The 20,456-nt window shown below is 36.8% G+C and overlaps 1 protein-coding gene across 2 annotated transcripts in view; it reads right to left on the bottom strand.

Annotated features, from left to right (window-relative positions):
- Window positions 1-2,314: 2,314 nt before the first annotated feature.
- LOC125234393 (DNA repair protein RAD52 homolog) overlaps window positions 2,315-20,456 on the bottom strand; it is a 29,106-nt gene continuing 10,964 nt past the window's right edge. Inside the window, exons 4-6 of one of the 2 annotated variants that reach the window (XM_048140615.1) lie at window positions 19,996-20,397; window positions 9,097-9,202; window positions 2,315-2,521 (exon numbers count right to left, since the gene is read on the bottom strand). In XM_048140615.1, the coding sequence (XP_047996572.1) occupies window positions 2,370-2,521; window positions 9,097-9,202; window positions 19,996-20,397 (660 nt within the window). In that variant the 3' untranslated portion in view covers window positions 2,315-2,369. Of the gene's footprint in view, window positions 2,522-9,096; window positions 9,203-17,836; window positions 20,398-20,456 lie in introns of those variants that run through there. The other variant, XM_048140614.1, reaches the window with a different exon arrangement.

Here is a 20,456-nt window from a genome sequence, read left to right on the forward strand (position 1 = left end):
CTGAGTTCACTATATACATGCGTTTTTATTTGATAAACTTAACAATATTTTAGTTTAGTATCCGATCCGATATCGGATGTAGAAAGTACGTCAAAGACGGCTTTAATAAAATAATATAAATATAAATATTGGGGGACACCTTACACAGATCAACTTAGCCCCAAACTAAGCATAGCTTGTACTATGGGTGCTAAGCGACGATATACATACTTAAATAGATAAATACATACTTATATACATAGAAAACATCCATGACTCAGGAACAAATATCTGTGCTCATCACACAAATAAATGCCCTTACCGGGATTCGAACCCAGGACCGCGGCGCAGCAGGCAGGGTCACTACCGACTGAGCCAGACCGGTCGTCACGTCGTTTAATATAAAGGTTATCGGTTCTACATCCGATATCGGATCGGATAATGTGAAAACGCACATACTCTCGTTTTAAAATACGTTTTTGGAATAACATACATATAGTTATGTATGTCTGCAACGAAATGCAAAAAAAGTAAGTAATTTATCTACAAAACAATTCATTACATTGGATGAAAAATAACAAAACATGCATGCAAAGTATAAGTAATTTAAAAACCATTAACTATTTGAATAATAGGTATTTTTAAGTAGGCACTAGACTAAAGAAACATCAAAACATATTACAAAATCATGTTTCAAACCGGATACGAGTCAAATAAATAAGTTAGGTACTTGTAATATTACGTCAGCAGTTTTGAAAATGTTGTATAAGTATTTTAAAATGTCTGTGCCTAAGACACAATGTGCCCTCTAAATAAATACATGTGATCCAGCACATACGTCAGAGGGCGTCAGTCGTCAATTATAAACATGTTTTGTTGCCTAAGATTTTACATTATATTTTAGTATTCACAGATTATAAAATATTAACTTACGAATAGAACTCATAAGACTTTCCAAATGGCGGTATAGAAGATTATTAGGTACTATCGGCTAACGTGCATGGAGACATTATGAATGAATTCATTGATAAATTCGCCGTCCACTTTTGCAGCCTAATACATACATAAAGTTGCCGTCAATAGAAATTGCGAACAATGTAAACAACCTGAATGGCTGAAATATCCATATTCCAATTCTCTTATATTGTTTTAATGATCTGGGATCATGGTGTGATATGAATTGACTGAATAACACATTTTTAAGCCAGTTTTTGATTAGTCAGAATGGAAATGAAAGCTATTTTGAATACAAGGTTTGTTGACGACGACTTTACCTATCTAGTCCAGTAAAGTAAGAAATGTGTTTGTTGCCCTCCCCCCTCGGACGATAATTACATGTTATCTGAGCCTTATTTACTGACCAAGGTGTGCACACTATCAGCCGGCGCCTGGAAGCGGTAAACCGGGAGGACGGAAATACATGTTTGTTATTGATAATGGTAGCAAAGACATATGTAAGTCCGTATAAACAGGCCGAAGAAAAAACGTACCTCAGTATTACCATACAGAAAAAGGTACGGTGGCCTAGATGGCATTACACCTTTGCGGGACGCTCAGCTAGAGGCGCTAATATTAATATTTGACATTTTAACACGTATCGAGCTAAGAATATGGACCAAATTGTCAAAACTGAGGTTCAAAAGTTTTAAGCCTGTGTCAAGAGATGGCAGTCTATGCACTGTGATTACACATTTTACTTCGACAGTAACTCTCTATAATACTCGATCCTCTTTGATGGTAGTCAAGCAGTAACCTATAGCCTGCCACTTCTCAGTGCATCCAAATGAGCTTGAGTGGACGATCGGTCGTCGAAGGTTACCCTCATCTGGCAGAATAATTTTGGTCAGAAACACTTGCATCCCCAACAAATCTGACTCACTATCAAAAAGCAAATTTCAACATTATGCTGCCTAAATATTGTCTGCGAAAGTACCTACTATTCGACTAGAAGTCTATTATGCTCATCAACATTATGTCAACGTACGATTCGGTATTATAAAAATCAGCGAAATGATTTATGCCAAAGCATATTCTGCGTAAGGCATTTCTGCCAAACTTGACTTCTGCCAAGAACTATTATGCAAAACAAATGTATATGAAAAAAGTTTGCAAGATAATAGTGAACCGTCGGCGGGGCGGGCTCGCCCTTGTGCACGCTATGCAGCGTCGAATATGAGCGTGCACGCAAGCCACGCTTAAGCCTCCGCCACACATAAAGCGTTTTGATAGCGTAGCGTTAGGAGCGCAATGATAGCGGTGCGCCGGACGAACGCTGGCGTTCCGCGCGCATTCCGCTCGTTAGTTTCCGCCAGCGTTCGTCCGGCGCACCGCTACCATTGCGCTCCGCTAACGCTCCGCCTACGCTCTCAAAACGCGCATGTATAGCCGATTTAGTCTCCCATATCCACGCCCCTCCGCTTGGCGCTCCCTTCTGGCGGCGGCGTCTTCCGCTTTCCGCTCTCGCGGACCACGATGTCCTGAGAGGGAATGTCGAGTAGCAGTCTGTCAATGCTGCTACCATTCTTCAGCTCACCAGAGTCTTCTGAAAGTAGATGGCAGTCGCTTTCGTTAAACTAGGGCATGTAGTTACATCAATTCACACGTCTACCTAGACTGAATATATTAAGGGACACACTATTGCAATAGGCTAGTTTCCTATACTTAAAATAAAATATTTCATGCCGTGTACGAAATAAAGCACCACCTAAATAGAAGAAAAATATGGACAGTAGTTATTTTTAAATATAATTTATATTTAATAAGTCAAAGAGAAAGATATAAAGTAAATGAATTGACCGTGATGTCACTCCTCAGTATTTCATAGTCATTCCATATTAACAAATCGTTTTGACAGTTCATAAAAAGAAGCTGATTTGACTAGTAGGAAACTAGCCTATCCAAGATCTTTTGTAACCATATGTTCATTGTGAATAAACGATTTCATTCATTCTCGGGAGGACCAAGGCCCTAAACTTCCCATGAGCCGAGGCAAAAATGCAGAGATAACACAAGAAAGTACTTCAAAATATTGTAAAATGGTTTTTAGGTGTATTAACGTGCAGCCTCGCCGGTGCAATAGTAAATTACATAAGGTACAGCGGGGCAATTCTCGACTGGGGGGCCAATGTGACTGGTTCATGTGTTCTGCCTACCTGATACAGGCGTGATTGTATGTATGCATGTAAACAATTAATTTTTACATTATCGGGTAGTTACAATATTTGTCGGATAATCAACCAAACACAAAAATCGGTTGATCAACCTAGTCCCAAACTAAGGATGCCAGACGACGATATACATAATTGAAATACATAGATACCTACATATCTACTGATATACCTACTATGAAAACATCCAGGAATCAGGAACAAATATCCGAGTTCATCAGTTTCATCTCTCAAATAAATAAATATACCAGGATTCGAACCCACTAACGGCTTATAAGGCAGGGTCACTACCGAATACATAGACCAGTCGTCAAAATGGATGCAAAGCCTATCAGACGAGCCTTATGCTTGTTTGCCACCGACCTATGTACGTATACGTATACTACGTAGTACTTAAGCCTAACTTTATTTCTGGATTTTTTAAATTATTTTGCCTTCATTTACTTTTGATGCATTCTAAAAAGTTGGTTTTATATTTCTACACTACTAACTGGGAAATAACGAGCTTAACGCAAACATATCGTCACTTTAAAAAAAACTTGTATCTTCGTCTGTCAATGAAAAGAAAATTGTAGTAAGTACATATGTACATACAACATACCAATATGTGCAACACGGCTGCTTTATATCGAACGCTTACCACACTAGATCTGGAGTCAGTCAGGGATCGGTGCTGGGTCCTTTGCTCTTCGGTATAATGATTAATGACCTGGCATCCGTTCCGAGATTCGCTAGATGCCTTCTTTATGCCGATGACTTAAAGTTGATTTATGGCGTGCAAGAAATCTCAGACTGTGAATCTCTTCAAAAGGATCTTGATCTGCTGCACGAGTGGAGCGTAAGAAATATACTTTCATTTAATGTCTCCAAATGCGCGGTTATAAGTTTTAGTAGAGCTCGGAATCCACTGATGTACGAATATACTTTAGGTTCAAACAATTTAGTTCGTGTTAGCTCTATTCGTGATCTCGGTGTCATCCTAGACTCTCGTCTCAATTTCCATGAGCACTTGAATGCATTGACCCGTAATTGTTACAGGAGGTTAGGATTTGTCATTCGAAGTGCCAAGGATTTTACTGACTCACATACAATAAAGCTGCTCTACAACGCCTTAGTGAGGAGTAAACTTGAGACGGCCTCTGTCGTTTGGAGTCCCTACGAGACAACATATGTCTTGCAACTTGAAAAAGTGCAGAAAGTTTTCTTGCGCTTCCTATACAGAAAATTGTACGGGTATTACCCATTTCTCTATCCCACCAAATTTTTGTTAGGAATGCTGGGATATAACTCACTCGAGGTAAGACGCAGTTCGGCACTTCTCACTGCAATTTGTACCATCCTACGCGGTGACTCTGACTGTGTCGAATTGACACCACAAGTAGTACGGCTGCTTGTCCCGATACCGTCTAAATTTGAGTTTCGGCCTCGAAACCGCTGTCTTCTGTCAGTGCCAAGTTCCCGAACAGTGTCGAGAAGGAACTCTCCTTTTGTTCGAGCATTACACAGCTTGAATTTACTCCTCGCATCAGCGCCTGAATGTGATGTGTTTGCTAGTAGATGGATGGTTGTACGTGATGAATGTCTGAGGTTCAGCGAGATGATGGATGTTCGTCCTTCTTCTGTGCCTTATTAATGTTTATTGTATGTCAACTTTTTCCCGTTATGTATATATAGGGATCATATATGTATTTTCACAGTGCTTTGGTTTATCTGTAATGCTGTGTTAATTATTATGAATAAAAATTAAAATTAAATTAAAATTAACATACATACAATCACGCCTGTATCCCACAAAGGGGCAGGCAGAGCACATGAAACCACTTAAGTTTCAGGGCCACTCTTGGCAAATAAGGGGTTAAAAGAAAACCAAACTGTGGCATTTCATACATGTGTAAGTACATATGTATGAAATGCATATAGACTTACTGCGTTTTAACTTTGAGGAACAGCGTGAGATACGAGATTTTTTAAAAGTAATGACGATATATCATTGTCATCAACTTTACAAACTTCTACTTCGAAAAACGTTAGGTGTTATTAAAGATCAAAGGAAATGAAAATTAGTAGCAAACAAAAAGTAGGTAATGAAAAAACAACTTTATTAAAGTAAACAAATCACATAAAAATAGATGTCACAAGCAGAAAATAAGCGGTGTCATGGCCTACATACAAAATGGATGCCTACTAAAAAGTGAAAGAAGCAAGTCAACATAAATAAATGCATGAATAAAAATACCTACAGGCAAAGATAGGTACAGTCAACCAATTGAGACCCTAGGCCACTCTACAACCATGTCAAAATGAAAAACGGTAAGAGATTTCTTACAATCTGATTTATAACGTCACTATGACATAGGCCTACAGTGGCCTAGAGTTCCAATTGGTTGACTGTATACTTGTACAGCCAAGGCAGGCAAGGATAGGTAACTACTAAACAACTTAAACGACCCTAACAGAAAACTGTCCCAATTTATCCTCCTTCTATACACGGTGCTCGTGAGCATTGCTAGAGATTTTAACAGATTAATTCTGATCCCACTTTAAGACTAAAATGTCATAAAAAAAATGGTTTATTTCCAAATTAAAGGTACACAAAGTTACATTTTATACTGACCCCCACACTAGGCTAGGCCTGTCCCGTGAGGGAAATCGTACGGTTAACAGAAAGATTTTACATTAAGCGACATAAGACAACAATACTTTTTTTTTCTATTGCATATTAAAAATAAAAATAAATTAAGACTAAACATGCAAAAACTAATTCTAATTGGATATTTATATATTCACCACGTCAGAAAGTGTGTGTGGCTGTGTGTGTGTGTGTGAGAGAGAATATGTTTATGCGTGAGTGTGTATACACCGTGTTTCACTTAACACTAAAAACCTGAAAACAGTTTGTTCAGAATCGAGAGTAGAATCGATTGAGCTATATCTTGATGGGGGTAATATTTTTATTTAAATTTGTATTATTAGTTATTTTTTACGTGTCTATTCTATTGTACTCGTAAGACAACATTGTGTATATCGCATTGCTAGAGGTTGTTTACCTTTTTCAGTATTTAGGGGTATTAATACTGGCTGGTTACTTGGACGATTATTTTTTCCGCTACAAGTTTGACGTTGTTTGTCAGTTTAATCTTAATGTTTATCATAAGTCATAACAAATTGAACTCGTACCTAATTATAACCTTGTCATTATGAATATTGGGTTTAAATTTGCTTACTGCGATTACCTGTCCAATTTGAAGTTTACTGTGACAAAGATTTAAAGTGTTTTACAGTGACATCTTAGCTGTCTATTGGTAAACCTTATGTCGTTGCAGTAACGTACACAAATAAATAGTTTTGTGGTTTATGGTGGAAGTTAGCAATTATTTTATTGAGTGTAGAGCTAAAAGTCAAGTAGAGCTGTACAGAAAATTAAAAATTCAATTAAAAAAAAAGTAACCATCAGATAAAAAGATGAATACTCTAGATGAGTTTAAAAAAATAAAAATCAGTTAGGGTGTCTGAGGTTTTGAGTGTTACCGGAAACACGTTGTATGTGTGTGTGTGTGTGTGTCATTTGTTAGTCATATAAGTATACTTTTCTGGATTTCGCCTAGTTTCAGTGTTATTACCAATTGAAAAAAAAATCTTATTGTAATTCGGTACAAAAGGTTTTTTTAACGACATTGATGCTATTACGGATGCATCTATCAATGAATGCATCTTTCAATTAAATATTCGAAATTATAACTAGACTTAAATTGTAATAATCTTAATTTAATTGCTGTTAAATAATTTTATTGATGAACGTGTAATATTTATAATATTATCAAGGATTGATATTATTAATAAAATGTCTATGTCTATGCCTAGTCTCACTATCCTCATTGATAGATGTCAAAAAGTGAGAAGTACCTTTCAATAATGAGGTTTTTAGAAAAAAAAAGTCAAAACTCATTTAAAGTGCCCGTTTTATGAATAACATTTACTTTTCATGTGAAAATACATTCAAAAATAGTAAAAAAAATACAATTTTTTTTGCAAATCTTCCTCATCTGTATTTTTTTTCTTTTGGCCTCCGAAATTGTTGGTTATAATCTCTCGTAATGCTCACGAGCGCCGTGTATTATGGACACGGTCTGACCCGCCAGAATCATCAATCATCAGACCTTCCTCATTTTCTCAAGGCTGAAAATTTGGGATAATGTAGAGCTCGTATCGACGTTTAACCCTTAAATGCATGTTTTTTTTCTTTTAACTAGAAATTAATGATGTGATAGACAATGGTTTTCTGACTCTAGGAAAAATAATAAAAAAATATTTAACATCGATTTTAATACTAAATCAGTGTTAGAAGTAAAATAGGCTAAATCTTACTTATATAAATATATAATTACTAGTAAAATTTATAAGAAAACTTTTACTACTATTAAAAAGGTACACTATTTGAGAAACCCCTATGATAAAATGATTAAACATAAAATAGTTACTAACTCTGAAAACATTTGCCTGAATCATGTACTAAAAATCACCATCATCCAGTTTTTTCACACTTTTCCGCCATTTTTTCTTAAATGGTTGGAAATAATGTTTTTATTTAGTGATTGAGATGTAGGATCTAAGAAAAATAATGACTTATGACTTATGACTTATGACTTATGACTCATACATACAAAATATACAAAATATACATACATTGTAGCCAAATGGCAACAATATGCATTTAAGGGTTAATGTCTGCATATCACCTAGTTCGGAACGAAGGACCATTTTTACGGTATTTTTCTGGTTTTAGACGGTAATCCTAAGTTGGTAAGTCCGTCATCTCCCCTATACTTACTTTGTACCTAAGTAGTGGTCTAAATTACTGGGTTACTAGCGTGACATGCACAATTTCGATATTTTTCATCCCCTTAAGGCACTGGTCCCACCGCGAGCTAGCAAGCTATGAGCTATCGGCTATAAAAATGAACAAAAGATAATCACTAACGTGTAAACAAAAGAGACACGGCGATTTTTATAGTTACCTACTCGCCCAGCGGTGAGCCATCAACATCGCCGTGTCTCTTTTATTTGTGCTCTGCCTACTCCATTTGGAAACAGAAGCGTTGAGTTTATAATATGCTTATACCTACTTTGTAATGAGTTCGACTAACCATACCGAACTGTCCGCTAACTAACGTTACAGTGAGCTGCGAAATTGCATGGACAAATTGTGAATGAATTCATTGATAAAAAACTGAACCTATGTATCTACTCTACCTGCTGGCTTTGACTACAATCTTACGTGATGCTGACTTCACCACAGCATCGGGCCGAACTAATTGTCGCGGCGAAAGGGTTAACTACTAAGGCTCTTTGGCCTATTACGGCTCAGCCACGACATTGGTCTAACGGCCTAGCCACGACATTGGTCTAAGTGCGACAGCGGTGATCGGCGGCCATACATTGGAGCGAGACACAGCGATGGGCCTTTTCATTCGCACGTATAGCTGCCGCTCACCGCTGTCGCGCTTAGACCAATGTCGTATAAATATAAATCGGGTCACTCACGAGTAAATAGTCGAAAATCGCTTGACATTTGATATCCCGACGCAGACTTCTACTAATCGACTACCTAAACGACCGCGTGAGCTCAATGAAAATGCTCCTAGTGACGGAGCGAATCACGTCGAGCGACTTTTGACAATTTACACTTGAGTGACCCGGTTTATATCTAAATAAACAAACGACAGTCGTGTTAGTGGGACCGTTTATAACTCGAGAACGCGCGGCTATACCGATTTAGATGATTTGGAATTAGTTTGAATCGTCACAGCCCTGTTTAACAGAATAAGTATTAAAAAGTCACATTAGGCGGTACGAAGTTCGCCGGGTCAGCTAGTGTTTACTATGTCAGTATCTCACGGTAGATTCGTTATTAAAATTGCTCTTTGGCCTGTATAATTGAAGTAATGCTAACCCGTCCTCTGGCGCATGAGCTGCTTGAGCCGGAACTCCTCTTGCGCCTGGCGCTGCCGCCGCTTCCTCTCGGCGCGCGCTTCCTCCTCGGGGTCTACCTTCGCCTCCTGCGGTCCAAATATGCTGCTGTAGCTACCTCTGTCTTTATTATAAGCTTTTTAACTTGCGAGGTTTTAAGTAAATAAAATATTATAGGACATTCTTACACAGATTGATTGAGGCCCACGATAAGCTCAAGAAGGCGTGTGTTGTGGATACTCAGACAACGATATATATATAATATATAAATACTTATATAAGATTATTTATTTTTAATTGAATTATTACGACTGTGTAAAGAAACTTCATGCGTTGCTCTGTGAAATAAAGGTTTATTTTTAACGCTACAAGTATTATTTGTATAACATGGTAAACTACTATAAAATAACGATAGGTACTGACCTGTGAAATAAAGAAACGACATTTAAAGTCCTTAATATCCACAGTCACTCATCTAATTAAATATTTTACTATATCGTCTTGCACATTTCAAATATTTTTACATTTTATCCCATTGACGCATGTCATGTCACAAGTGTCATGTCATGAGTCTAGGTCTATGCCAATTCTAAAAAGGTAACGAACATAGGTTACCTTTTTACATCTCCCCCCCTGGAAGGAGAAAATTTCCAATAATTTTCGGTTTAATATTTTAGCTACTTACTCCTCGCCTTCTTGAATAGTGCCGTGACAGTGGCACGGAATAAGTTTTGTAATATGAAAGAGGTTGGACTCTGTTTTCCTGTGTCCTGTATCTATTCTAAATATTGAATTTGAAATTTTTTCAATAATTGCAAATGGTCCAATTTTAAGTTCTCCTAATTTCTTTCTATTTAATTTATTTCCATTTTCAACATATACCATGTCACCAACATTAAATTCAAAGAATTCTCTGTTTCTGTCAAACAACTTCTTATTATAGTAGTGTGATTTTCTTGTATTTTCCAAAGCTTCTGCTCTGTCCCTGATCCATTCACTATGCGATTTTTTCTCTCTTAATTCATTAGGTAATATTGCAACATCTGTACCATTTAAAAGATAACTTGGAGAAAAACGGGTAACTGAATGGTTGGTTTCATTATAATTTTTCACACATTCGTGCGCTACTGTTGTCCATGCTCTTTTGCTGCCGTTTTCATTCATCTTGCACCTTATTTTATTTACCAAAGTTTGATTCAACCTTTCATTTAATCCATTGGAAAAAGCCGAGTCTACCGCTGTAAATACCAATGGTATACTTTTGCTCTTCAAAAAAGCTTTAAACTCACTTGAGTTGATACCTGGGTACTGGTCTGTAAGTATCATACCAATATCTTCAGTATCTGATATATTTTTGACCAGTTTTATAAAGTCATTTGCATTTTGTGTCTTCGAGGTAGAAATAAATGCGTATCTAGAGAAATGATCCACTAATAGGTGAAGATATTTCTTCGTTGATCTTGAACCACCAAAACCTCCAATGGTGTCTATAGACATGATTTCGAATGGTTTAGTAGCCGGGCCTAATTGTGACATAAATCCATATTTCCTTTGTCCTCTCGACTTATTCTTAATGCAAGTTTCACAATTAGTGCACACCGATTTTATATTCTGTGTCATGTTTTTGGCTGTATAAAATGGACTAATGGTTTTCTGCATTTGCCCTATTCCAATATGACCAAAATCGCAATGTATGGTTTTTATAAGTTTTATACTGAATTCTTCGGACAAAATAATTTTTCTCTTTTTCTATCTTTTTTTAAGTACACATTGTGCCTTTCAATTAATTTTTCTCTTTTATTCTGTATTTCTTGGTTTTTTCTTGATCTTTTACAATATCTTCTAAATTAATCAAATTAACTACTTTTAGCTGTTCGTCTGTATTCTCGTATGGTTCTAATACAGGATTTCTGCTTAAGCAGTCGGCCTCTAAATTTTCCTTTCCTGGATTACATTTTATTTTAAAGTCATACTGAGATAAGTAATATGTCAAATCACCTAATTCTTCGTCAGTTCTTGATTTTAAATTCATGTTTTCCAATGGTTTGTGGTCTGAATAAACTGTAAATGGTTTGCCTATTAACCAGTATTGCCAATACCTTACTGCCTCTTTGATGGCTAAGCATTCTAAATATATTGCCTTTTTCTTCTTCTGAGCTTCATTAAGTTTCTTTGAAAAATAAGCGACGGGTTTTTCTTTACCATCAGGTTGTATTTGTTTCAAAATAGCCCCAACGCCTTCTAACGAAGCATCCGTATAAATGTTTATCGGTAAATTTTTATCGAATATTTCCAATACTGGTTGAGAACATAAGAGATGTTTTATTTTTTCAAATGCATTTTGACATTCAGCTGTCCATACAAATTTCTGGTTTTTTCGCAATAGATTGTGCAATGGGTTTAGTATTATTGCACTCTTCGGAATATAATCATGGTAAAAATTAATTTTTCCTAAAAACTGTCTTATATTCTTCTGCGTTTTCGGAACAGGAAAATCTTTGATCGAGGTCAAGTTATCTTTCAATGGTTTAACTGAATTGTTTTGTATTATGTGCCCCAAATATTTCACTGAATCAGATGCAAATGTACATTTTGTAAATTTTAGTCGAAATCCCTCGGTTTTGATTGCTTCCAGCAACTTTGTTAAATGTTCAATGTGCTCGGTAAACGTATTGGAAAATATAAGGATGTCATCGATGTAATTTACTGCAAAATCCGTCAGTTTGTATTTTCTCAATATATTGCTTAAAATTCTTTGAAATATTGCTGGCGAGGTCTTTAATCCAAAAGGAAGGCATGTCCACTGAAAGTGCCCCTCCTGAGTAACAAATGCTGTTTTCTTTCTGTCCTCTATACGTAAAGGAATAGACCAAAACGCTGAGTTGATGTCAAGCGTCGTAAAAATTTTACAATTTCTAGTTTTTATCATTAGGTCGTCAATCAATGGAAAAGGCTGAGCTTGCGGTATTACTATTTTGTTTAAGTCTCGAAAGTCGATACATAATCTTGATTTTTTATTTTCTTCTCTCTTAAACGCCAGTGTGACGGGTGCAGCAAATGGGCTATATGATTCTTCTATTAACTTGTTGTCAAGCAACTTCCCAATTTGCTCTTCTATCTCTTTTTTATCTTCCATAGTACATCTGTATGGTCTTTTGCTGCAGTACTTGTCCACTAACAAGTCTATTCTAGCCTCATAGCCATTTACAGTCCCAATATCGTATTTATGCCGTGCAAAAACGGATTCATATTTACTAATCAATGCATTTATTTGAGCCTGTTGCTCCTTATTCAAATGATCGATCTTTATCTTAAAATCCTCTTCCTTTATATGTTCATTAAAGTTAACATAATATTCTTTTGTAGTGTTATTTTGATCGTGATCAAGATTTTCCAACTTGTTTAGGACTTTTTCTTTATTAGTAACTTCTATTTTATTATTATTGTTTGTGTTTGTACCTAGTACTTGATGAATTTCTAAATTCTCGTCTTGCGTTAATCTAAATATTTTTATTAGGTCCAAACCGATTATAAAATCATGTTTAAAATATTCTTCATCAACTATGCATATATCAACATATTCTTCTTTATTAAAAATCTTTATTTTTAGATTGGTCAAGCCATCTGTTTTTTTAACACCACCAACTGTTACTAAGTTTTCTTCATTCAGTTCGTTTCCTTTTCCTTTAAGGCTTAAAAGCTTAGCATTTATAATTGAAACGACTGAACCTGGGTCATAAACCGCATTAATCGGATATTTATCATTCACTAGTAATTTGACCTTAATCAGTGGTGTAATTATTCGTTTTTTGGAATAGATTCATTCAATTTTGCCTCTATCAATGCATTATTAACGTGTTTGATAAAGTTCTTCTTCACATTGTCATATTCTTTCGTACGGAACCAACATGATGTCTCAGGGTGATAACGAGTGCCTTTATTTAAGCCTTCACAAATCTTACATGGCTTTATATCCTCGTTCTTGAAATTTGTTTTTGAAGGTTCATACTTTCTCTTAAATACAAAACTTTTTTGCTGACCATACTTTCATACTTGCTTACTTCATTGAACAACTCAACTGTATCCTTCAATGCTTCTCTATCAATCTTGTTTAATATGTACTCCGGCAAACCAACTGCAATGAGGTCTACCAATGTGCCGGAATCTATAGACTGTCTCATATCAAGTAAAAGCTTTTCTTTTTTTATGGCGTAATCTAATAGTGACCCATCTTTATATTTATACAGTAATGCATGTGTAACTGGACTCCAACCTTTATTGACAAAAGATTCGCAAAATTTTTTTCTCCACTCAGACCACTCTGCATTCATAGTTAGTTTTATAACCATGGAACTGTACCAATCTGCACAACTTCTATCCATAAAGAGCCTAAGAACTTCGATCTTCTTTTCATCTGATATCTGGAAACGCGCACATTCCTTTTCATAAATATCCATCCATTGAGCTGCATTAGAATGTTTGCTCGTAAACTTTTCAATCACAAACTTTTCAGCAATGTTTTTTAAGCTCTGTTGTCTACTTTCCTGTGTATTTTCTATTAACTTTTCCAACAACTTTTCCAAATTATTTGTTGCTTTTGCATCAGCAACAGCAGGTGGAGTGGAAACAGACTGATCCTGTTTTAATTCCTCTAAATATCTGTCTGCAAATTGTACATTTCCATCCTCATCCATGTAAATATGCTCGAGTTCTTCGTTTAATGAGATCCAAACTCTTCTTGTTTGGTACCTCTTTGACAAACTATTTTTTACTTTAGTATATGCAGCTGTTTTCATCAATTCTTTGTGATGACCGATGGACTGTAACCCGTCGGGTATCGCATAACTTTGGTTGTCTTCGGTGGTTATAGAGGTAAGACAACATACATTCGTTTTTTCGTCATTTCCAGGTAGTATAGTGAATTCGAAACGAAGTTTCGTCATTTTTGTTATTTCACTTTAACTAGAAATGTCGTTTTATAAGATTATTTATTTTTAATTGAATTATTACGACTGTGTAAAGAAACTTCATGCGTTGCTCTGTGAAATAAAGGTTTATTTTTAACGCTACAAGTATTATTTGTATAACATGGTAAACTACTATAAAATAACGATAGGTACTGACCTGTGAAATAAAGAAACGACATTTAAAGTCCTTAATATCCACAGTCACTCATCTAATTAAATATTTTACTATATCGTCTTGCACATTTCAAATATTTTTACATTTTATCCCATTGACGCATGTCATGTCACAAGTGTCATGTCATGAGTCTAGGTCTATGCCAATTCTAAAAAGGTAACGAACATAGGTTACCTTTTTACTCAGACAACGATATATATATAATATATAAATACTTATATACATAGAAAACATCCATGACTCAGGAACAACTATCTGTGATCACTGATCATCACACAAATAAATTTTAATGGTAGGTCAGATCTTGAAAACTAAATTGTGTATCTTATCTTGAAACTTGGGTACATTCCTTCTGCTTTAAGGATGATTAATCCATACTAATATTATAAATGGGAAGTGTGTGTGTCTGTTTGTTTGTCCGTCTTTCACGGCAAAACGGAGCGACGAATTGACATGATTTTTTAAGTGGAGATAGCTGAAGGGATGGAGATTGACATAGGCTACTTTTTGTCTCTTTCTAACGCGAGTGAAGCCGCGGGCAAAAACTAGTGATTATATAAATAAATATATTATGATCTGAAATATAATCAACCTTATAGCAGAATGGGTTTACCCAAGTTTGAAGTTAAGCAACACAATTATTAAACCTACTTCTCATTAGGTACCTGCTTGTAAATTGGGAGACAAAGCAATATTACGGTAGATATCATTTAGCTGATCTGATGATAGCCATACAGGCTTGCCGAATCTCATAGAACAAAACTTGAGTCAGGGACAAGCTATAATGGCGCCATTAATGGTGGATTGGATTACTAATGTTAAATTGAATAGGGTGTGAAGCAGGTCAAGAGATTATACATCCATACATACCTACAGTGTACGATATAATAATGTCTTCTTATTGACTACTTTGTCTTAGTAGATACAAAACCGGCCAAGAGCGTGTCGGGCCACGCTCAGTGTAGGGTTCCGTATTTTTCCGTATTTTTCTCAAAAACTACTGAACCTATCAAGTTCAAAATAATTTTCCTAGAAAGTCTTTATAAAGTTCTACTTTTGTGATTTTTTTCATATTTTTTAAACATATGGTTCAAAAGTTAGAGGGGGGGGGACGCACTTTTTTTTCCTTTAGGAGCGATTATTTCCGAAAATATTAATATTATCAAAAAACGATTTTAGTAAACCCTTATTCATTTTTTAATACCTATCCAACAATATATCACATGTTGGGGTTGGAATGAAAAAAATATCAGCCCTCACTTTACATGTAGGGGGGGTACCCTAATAAAACATTTTTTTCCATTTTTTAATTTTGCACTTTGTTGGCGTGATTGATATACATATTGGTACCAAATTTCAGCTTTCTAGTGCTTACGGTTACTGAGATTATCCGCGGACGGACGGACGGACGGACGGACGGACAGACAGACATGGCGAAACTATAAGGGTTCCTAGTTGACTACGGAACCCTAAAAGGCTTCTAAAAATAAATTCAACTTTTTAACTATTAATCTCAGATCAAATTCTTTCACAAGTAGAGTCAGTCCAAGATAATTTGGTTACGGTTTTGACAGCCTCGTCGGTGCAATAGTTATTTGTTTTACAAGGGGGCAAAGTTGTTGTTTAACCGCACGTGCCAATATTGATACCCGAGCAAGCGAAAGTGTTTCAAGGCACGAAGGTTAAACAAACTTTGCCACCGAGTGAAACCAAATTTTTCACCCTCACCACACCAACACAAGCAAAATACAGACTATAAAACATCAAACTATATCAATTCCATCAATAATTATATTCGATATTTACTATTCCAAATCATCATTTATAAGTACATTCCACTAGCCAGCTTAAGACATCAACACGGGAAGCATGGTCGCGCGATAGACGATAAAATATCAGACCGTCCCTATCGCACTTACAAATAGTGCGATAGGGACGGCCTGCTATTTTATCGTCTATCGCGCGACCATGCTTCCCGTGCAAGTTAAAATTTGTATGACATTACTTTGCACTCTTGTGGATAAAATGCAATTTTACTATCTGTTTTCGGATAGCAAAGTGAGCCTTTACCAGTTGGTGTGGTGACAATGTAATTTTAAACATCAAATTTCGATTAAATTATGAGTAATCTATTATGACTGAACCCTTGCAAAGGCAGGGTATAAAATATCTACTAACTTATTTTGGTCTAACTCAAGTTTCATAAGTGAGTAGTTACTTATTTACTTATACACTTCGTTATGTCTTTAGTAGCTTAGCCAAACTCTATTTTGTCTTAATGGATATTAATTAAATTATGTAAAACAAAATAAAATGGGCAGAACATAACAATACACGACGGACAATCAAACATTGTAAATTTTCAAACAATTTATTACAGTAAAAACATGTACTGCACACATTACCTTAGTCATAATATAATACCTATATACAACAGAGCAATTCCTTAAAAAAAGCGAACCATCCTCCTAAATAATGGAAATATTTCATCACTTAAAAATATTTAAAAACCTCATAAAGTAGCGTTTTCACATAATTTTGCCATTCAAAAATCGTTGGCAATATATGGGCATTTGCTAGATTTATTTCAATGGTCGAATAAGAACTTGTTATCTCAAAAACCATGACATTTTCTTTAAGCTCAAATTCGCTTAATGTGATAGCTAATGGCTTGTCTTAGGCACTGGTCTCACCGCGAGCTAGTCAAGCTATGAACTATAGGCTATAAAACGAACAAAAGATAAGCACTCCCGTGTAAATAAAAGAGACACGGCTATATTGATAGCTCACCGCTGGGAGAGTAACTATAAACATCGCCGTGTCTCTTTTATTTACACGGGAGTGATTATCTTTTGTACGTTTTGATAGCCGATAGCTCATAGCTTACGTGCTCGCAGTGGGACCACTGCCTTATCACCCCTTTCCGTTTTGTCGTTGGTTTTCGGGACATCTGTAGCCCGTTTCTCGAATAGTAAAAGCCTTGTATTACAAGTGTGTTTCCATGACAACCCATACGATTTGACAGTTCGCGCACTTGTAATACAAGGCTTGTACCTTTCGAGAAACGGGCCTTTACAGATGTAGTGAGTGCGACAAGATTTGCCTTCGAATTGTTCCGAAACATACGAACGTGTCATGCTATTTCAGTCAGTGTCAGTACAAAATGTACTCATGCTATTTCAGTCAGTCTCAGTACAAAATGTACTCATGCTATTTCAGTCAGTCTCAGTACAAAATGTACTGACATTGACTGAACTAGCACGACAGATACGAACGTTTCCGAAGGAAACCCTTTTCGCACTACAGCTGTATACTGATTGATTCGGTCCAACGCTCACAGCCAAGCACTTTAAAGACCCTAAAAGAGCACAGTAACTTTTTTTTTCATCGCTCCGTACGTCTGCACATCCCAATCTTTTAGCTGGCAGAAAAGAATCCTAAACACAAGTCTTTTATTGCTTTCGACGATGATATGATTATTGCAAAATTATCATTAAAATTCCTTTCATTTCATAATTCATAACACAACCCAATTCTCACAAAAATAAATGCTTTAATTAATACTTATTTTTAGTTTTTTCAACACGCATTAAAATATTTGGAATATTTTTCTTGGGATTATTATGTTCAGAAATACTCGATTTAATATATGTTTTTGATATATAGGTGCCACTATAATACATGGTGTTTTGATTAAATCGTTTTCTAACAGTGAAGTTATATAGACAGCAATCCGTGTAAGGTACCAGAGATGACTATAAAATAAAGACTGTAAGCTTCTATAAGGTTTCTCATTTTTAGGGTTCCGTACCAAAAAGGTACAAAAGGAACCCTTACTATCATAACGTTTTGAATTCTTTGTATAGAGATAAGCAGGCTTTATTATACTCATCTTTGGTACATTCAAGTTCATAACTACTTGTACAGTTTTCTTCCGCTTTCAATTGCCTATGAAATGTATCGCGTGAAACTACCCCTAGCCTAAACTACCCTAAATAGTCACCGTATAGCACTAATAACACTTACGCCATAATTCGGGAAAAACGACTCAAAAATAGTGTGCTAAATTTCGAGATTCCAAATACCGTAACTTCTTAGATTGCCAACAACATTGCAGATAATAAAATATCGCACAAATCGACACTTTAAGCACATCTCGGACACTGGCGATCAAATATATGAAAGAGGCGCGTACCTAACACACATTCTAAGCTCGTGTAGGTGAACGCGTACCATGCTTGTATGAGTGAAATATGACAGGTCACTGTTCGCTTTTTGACAGGCGGTAACAGTGAGGTAACCGAGCGAGGGTGGGCGGCACTTTCAGCGGGGAGCGAGATTGATACGATAGTACTCTTTATTATACTGTGCTTTAAGGATCAAATCTTAAGGCCCTAACAGACAACCGCGTCGTGCAAACGTCATCCCACACCACAAGTGAGAGCTAGAAAGACATGTTTTTAACTCGGTTGTATTAGGGCTATTAGACTCATGTTTGTACTTTACCTTCGAGTTGATACTTCAAAAAACTAAATTGGCACTTTTTTACTACAACTAAGTGAGAAAATTGAGATTTATAATATAATGACATTGCCACACTCTGTCATTGCAAATTCCATGCAGAGAGTGTGATGCAACTCTCATCATATGCGAATTGCTATATTATTATTACCTGCACTGTAGTGACATTTATAATTTAAATGGAATAAAAACTATGTGAAGTAGGTCAATATAGGACCTTATTTTTTAGGCTTGCAAACGCTGAATACTTGAAATTTATAAGCGATGTGGTACTAGCTTGCCTTACACCACGAAATCTGTGATGTTTACAAAAACAACAAAATTTAGGCATTTATTCAAACATCTTCTGTAAGTGGTTATATCGTTTGTCTTTTTTTTTCAGTGTTGGCAGTTTATTGGTAAATGGTCTCTGTTAAAATTAATATTTTATTTATTTTACCAATTCAATTATTTATTCCATGTCGTTTTTGTAAACTATCAAAGATTAAAATGCCTAGTTTTAATGGTGTCTGTTATACTAAATACATCATGATGTCATGTTCGTCCCTGTTTTTTCTATAAGAGTTTAAATTCACGGCAAAGCACACAATCAGAGCTAAAACTACAAACATTTGACATAAAAAACGAAAACTGATGTGATTTCGTTTTGAATTTTGCAGTATAGCAGTGCTTCCCATAGACACCAAGACATAAATTTTCAATTTCAAAACCGGTTAATACGAAATATACTTAAAAGGTAACTTTCATAAGATAGCCGTTAAGACTTAGGGTCCGGTTGCCCACTATTACTAGGAGAAGTGGACTTTTGGGATGCATCCTCCGGGAACTGTTTTTCAACCTGCTCCGCTACCCACTTTTTAACTTTCTGCTCCGTCCAGAAGCCATCATAGAAGATAGTCGGTTTTATCCAGCAGCCCTGGTTCTGCGGGGGATGGTACTGGATAGGCTCGCCCTCCGGACCGTTCGGTCGGACCCCGCAGGCGTTCTTACACTCGACCGAGCCGGATCGACCGTTGACAACTAAGTTTTTTGGCGGGATATTGAAGTTTAGGTTAACGTTACCGTGGTGTCGGTCGTACGACTCGTAAGTGAAATGCCAGGGGCCGTACTCGTAGTAGTTCGGGTAGACGTGCGGAGGCGTGACGTGTTGCATTCTCGGCTGCGGCGCGTATAACGGCGGGACCACCCCGCCCATGACGGGTTGGAGGACGAAACTTACGTTAGAGTTGTGTCTCGGCGCGGGCGCTCTCGGCGCGCCGGGCCCGGGCGGCCTGCTGGCGGGCGGCGGGGCGGGCATGGGCAGCGCCGCGGCGACCGGCGGCGGCGGGGCGGGGACCACATTCTTGATCGCGGGTGGTAGAGGATGTCTCATATTGACCGGGTTGGCGTCTTCCTTCCTCGGTATGTTTTTCGGCAGCGGGGAGTTCTTGGGGTCTCTATTTGCGATGTTCTGGTTGTTTTCGGGCTGGGGCTCCGGCATCGGGGGCGGGACTACGGGCACGGACGCGGGCCCTACGGGCACCGGCTCCGTCCTGTGAGCCTCGAGCGTCTCCATTAGCTCCGTGGCCACGCTGCCGCCGAAACTGAGGAGCGTCTCGCGAAGGGCGTTTGTTACTGCACACTGAAACCATTTAGTAGACATTGAAGAATACAACTTAATAAAATCACAGAAAATAAAAT

This window comes from Leguminivora glycinivorella, chromosome 16 (assembly GCF_023078275.1).
Source record: "Leguminivora glycinivorella isolate SPB_JAAS2020 chromosome 16, LegGlyc_1.1, whole genome shotgun sequence".
NCBI classification, from domain to species: domain Eukaryota; kingdom Metazoa; phylum Arthropoda; class Insecta; order Lepidoptera; family Tortricidae; genus Leguminivora; species Leguminivora glycinivorella.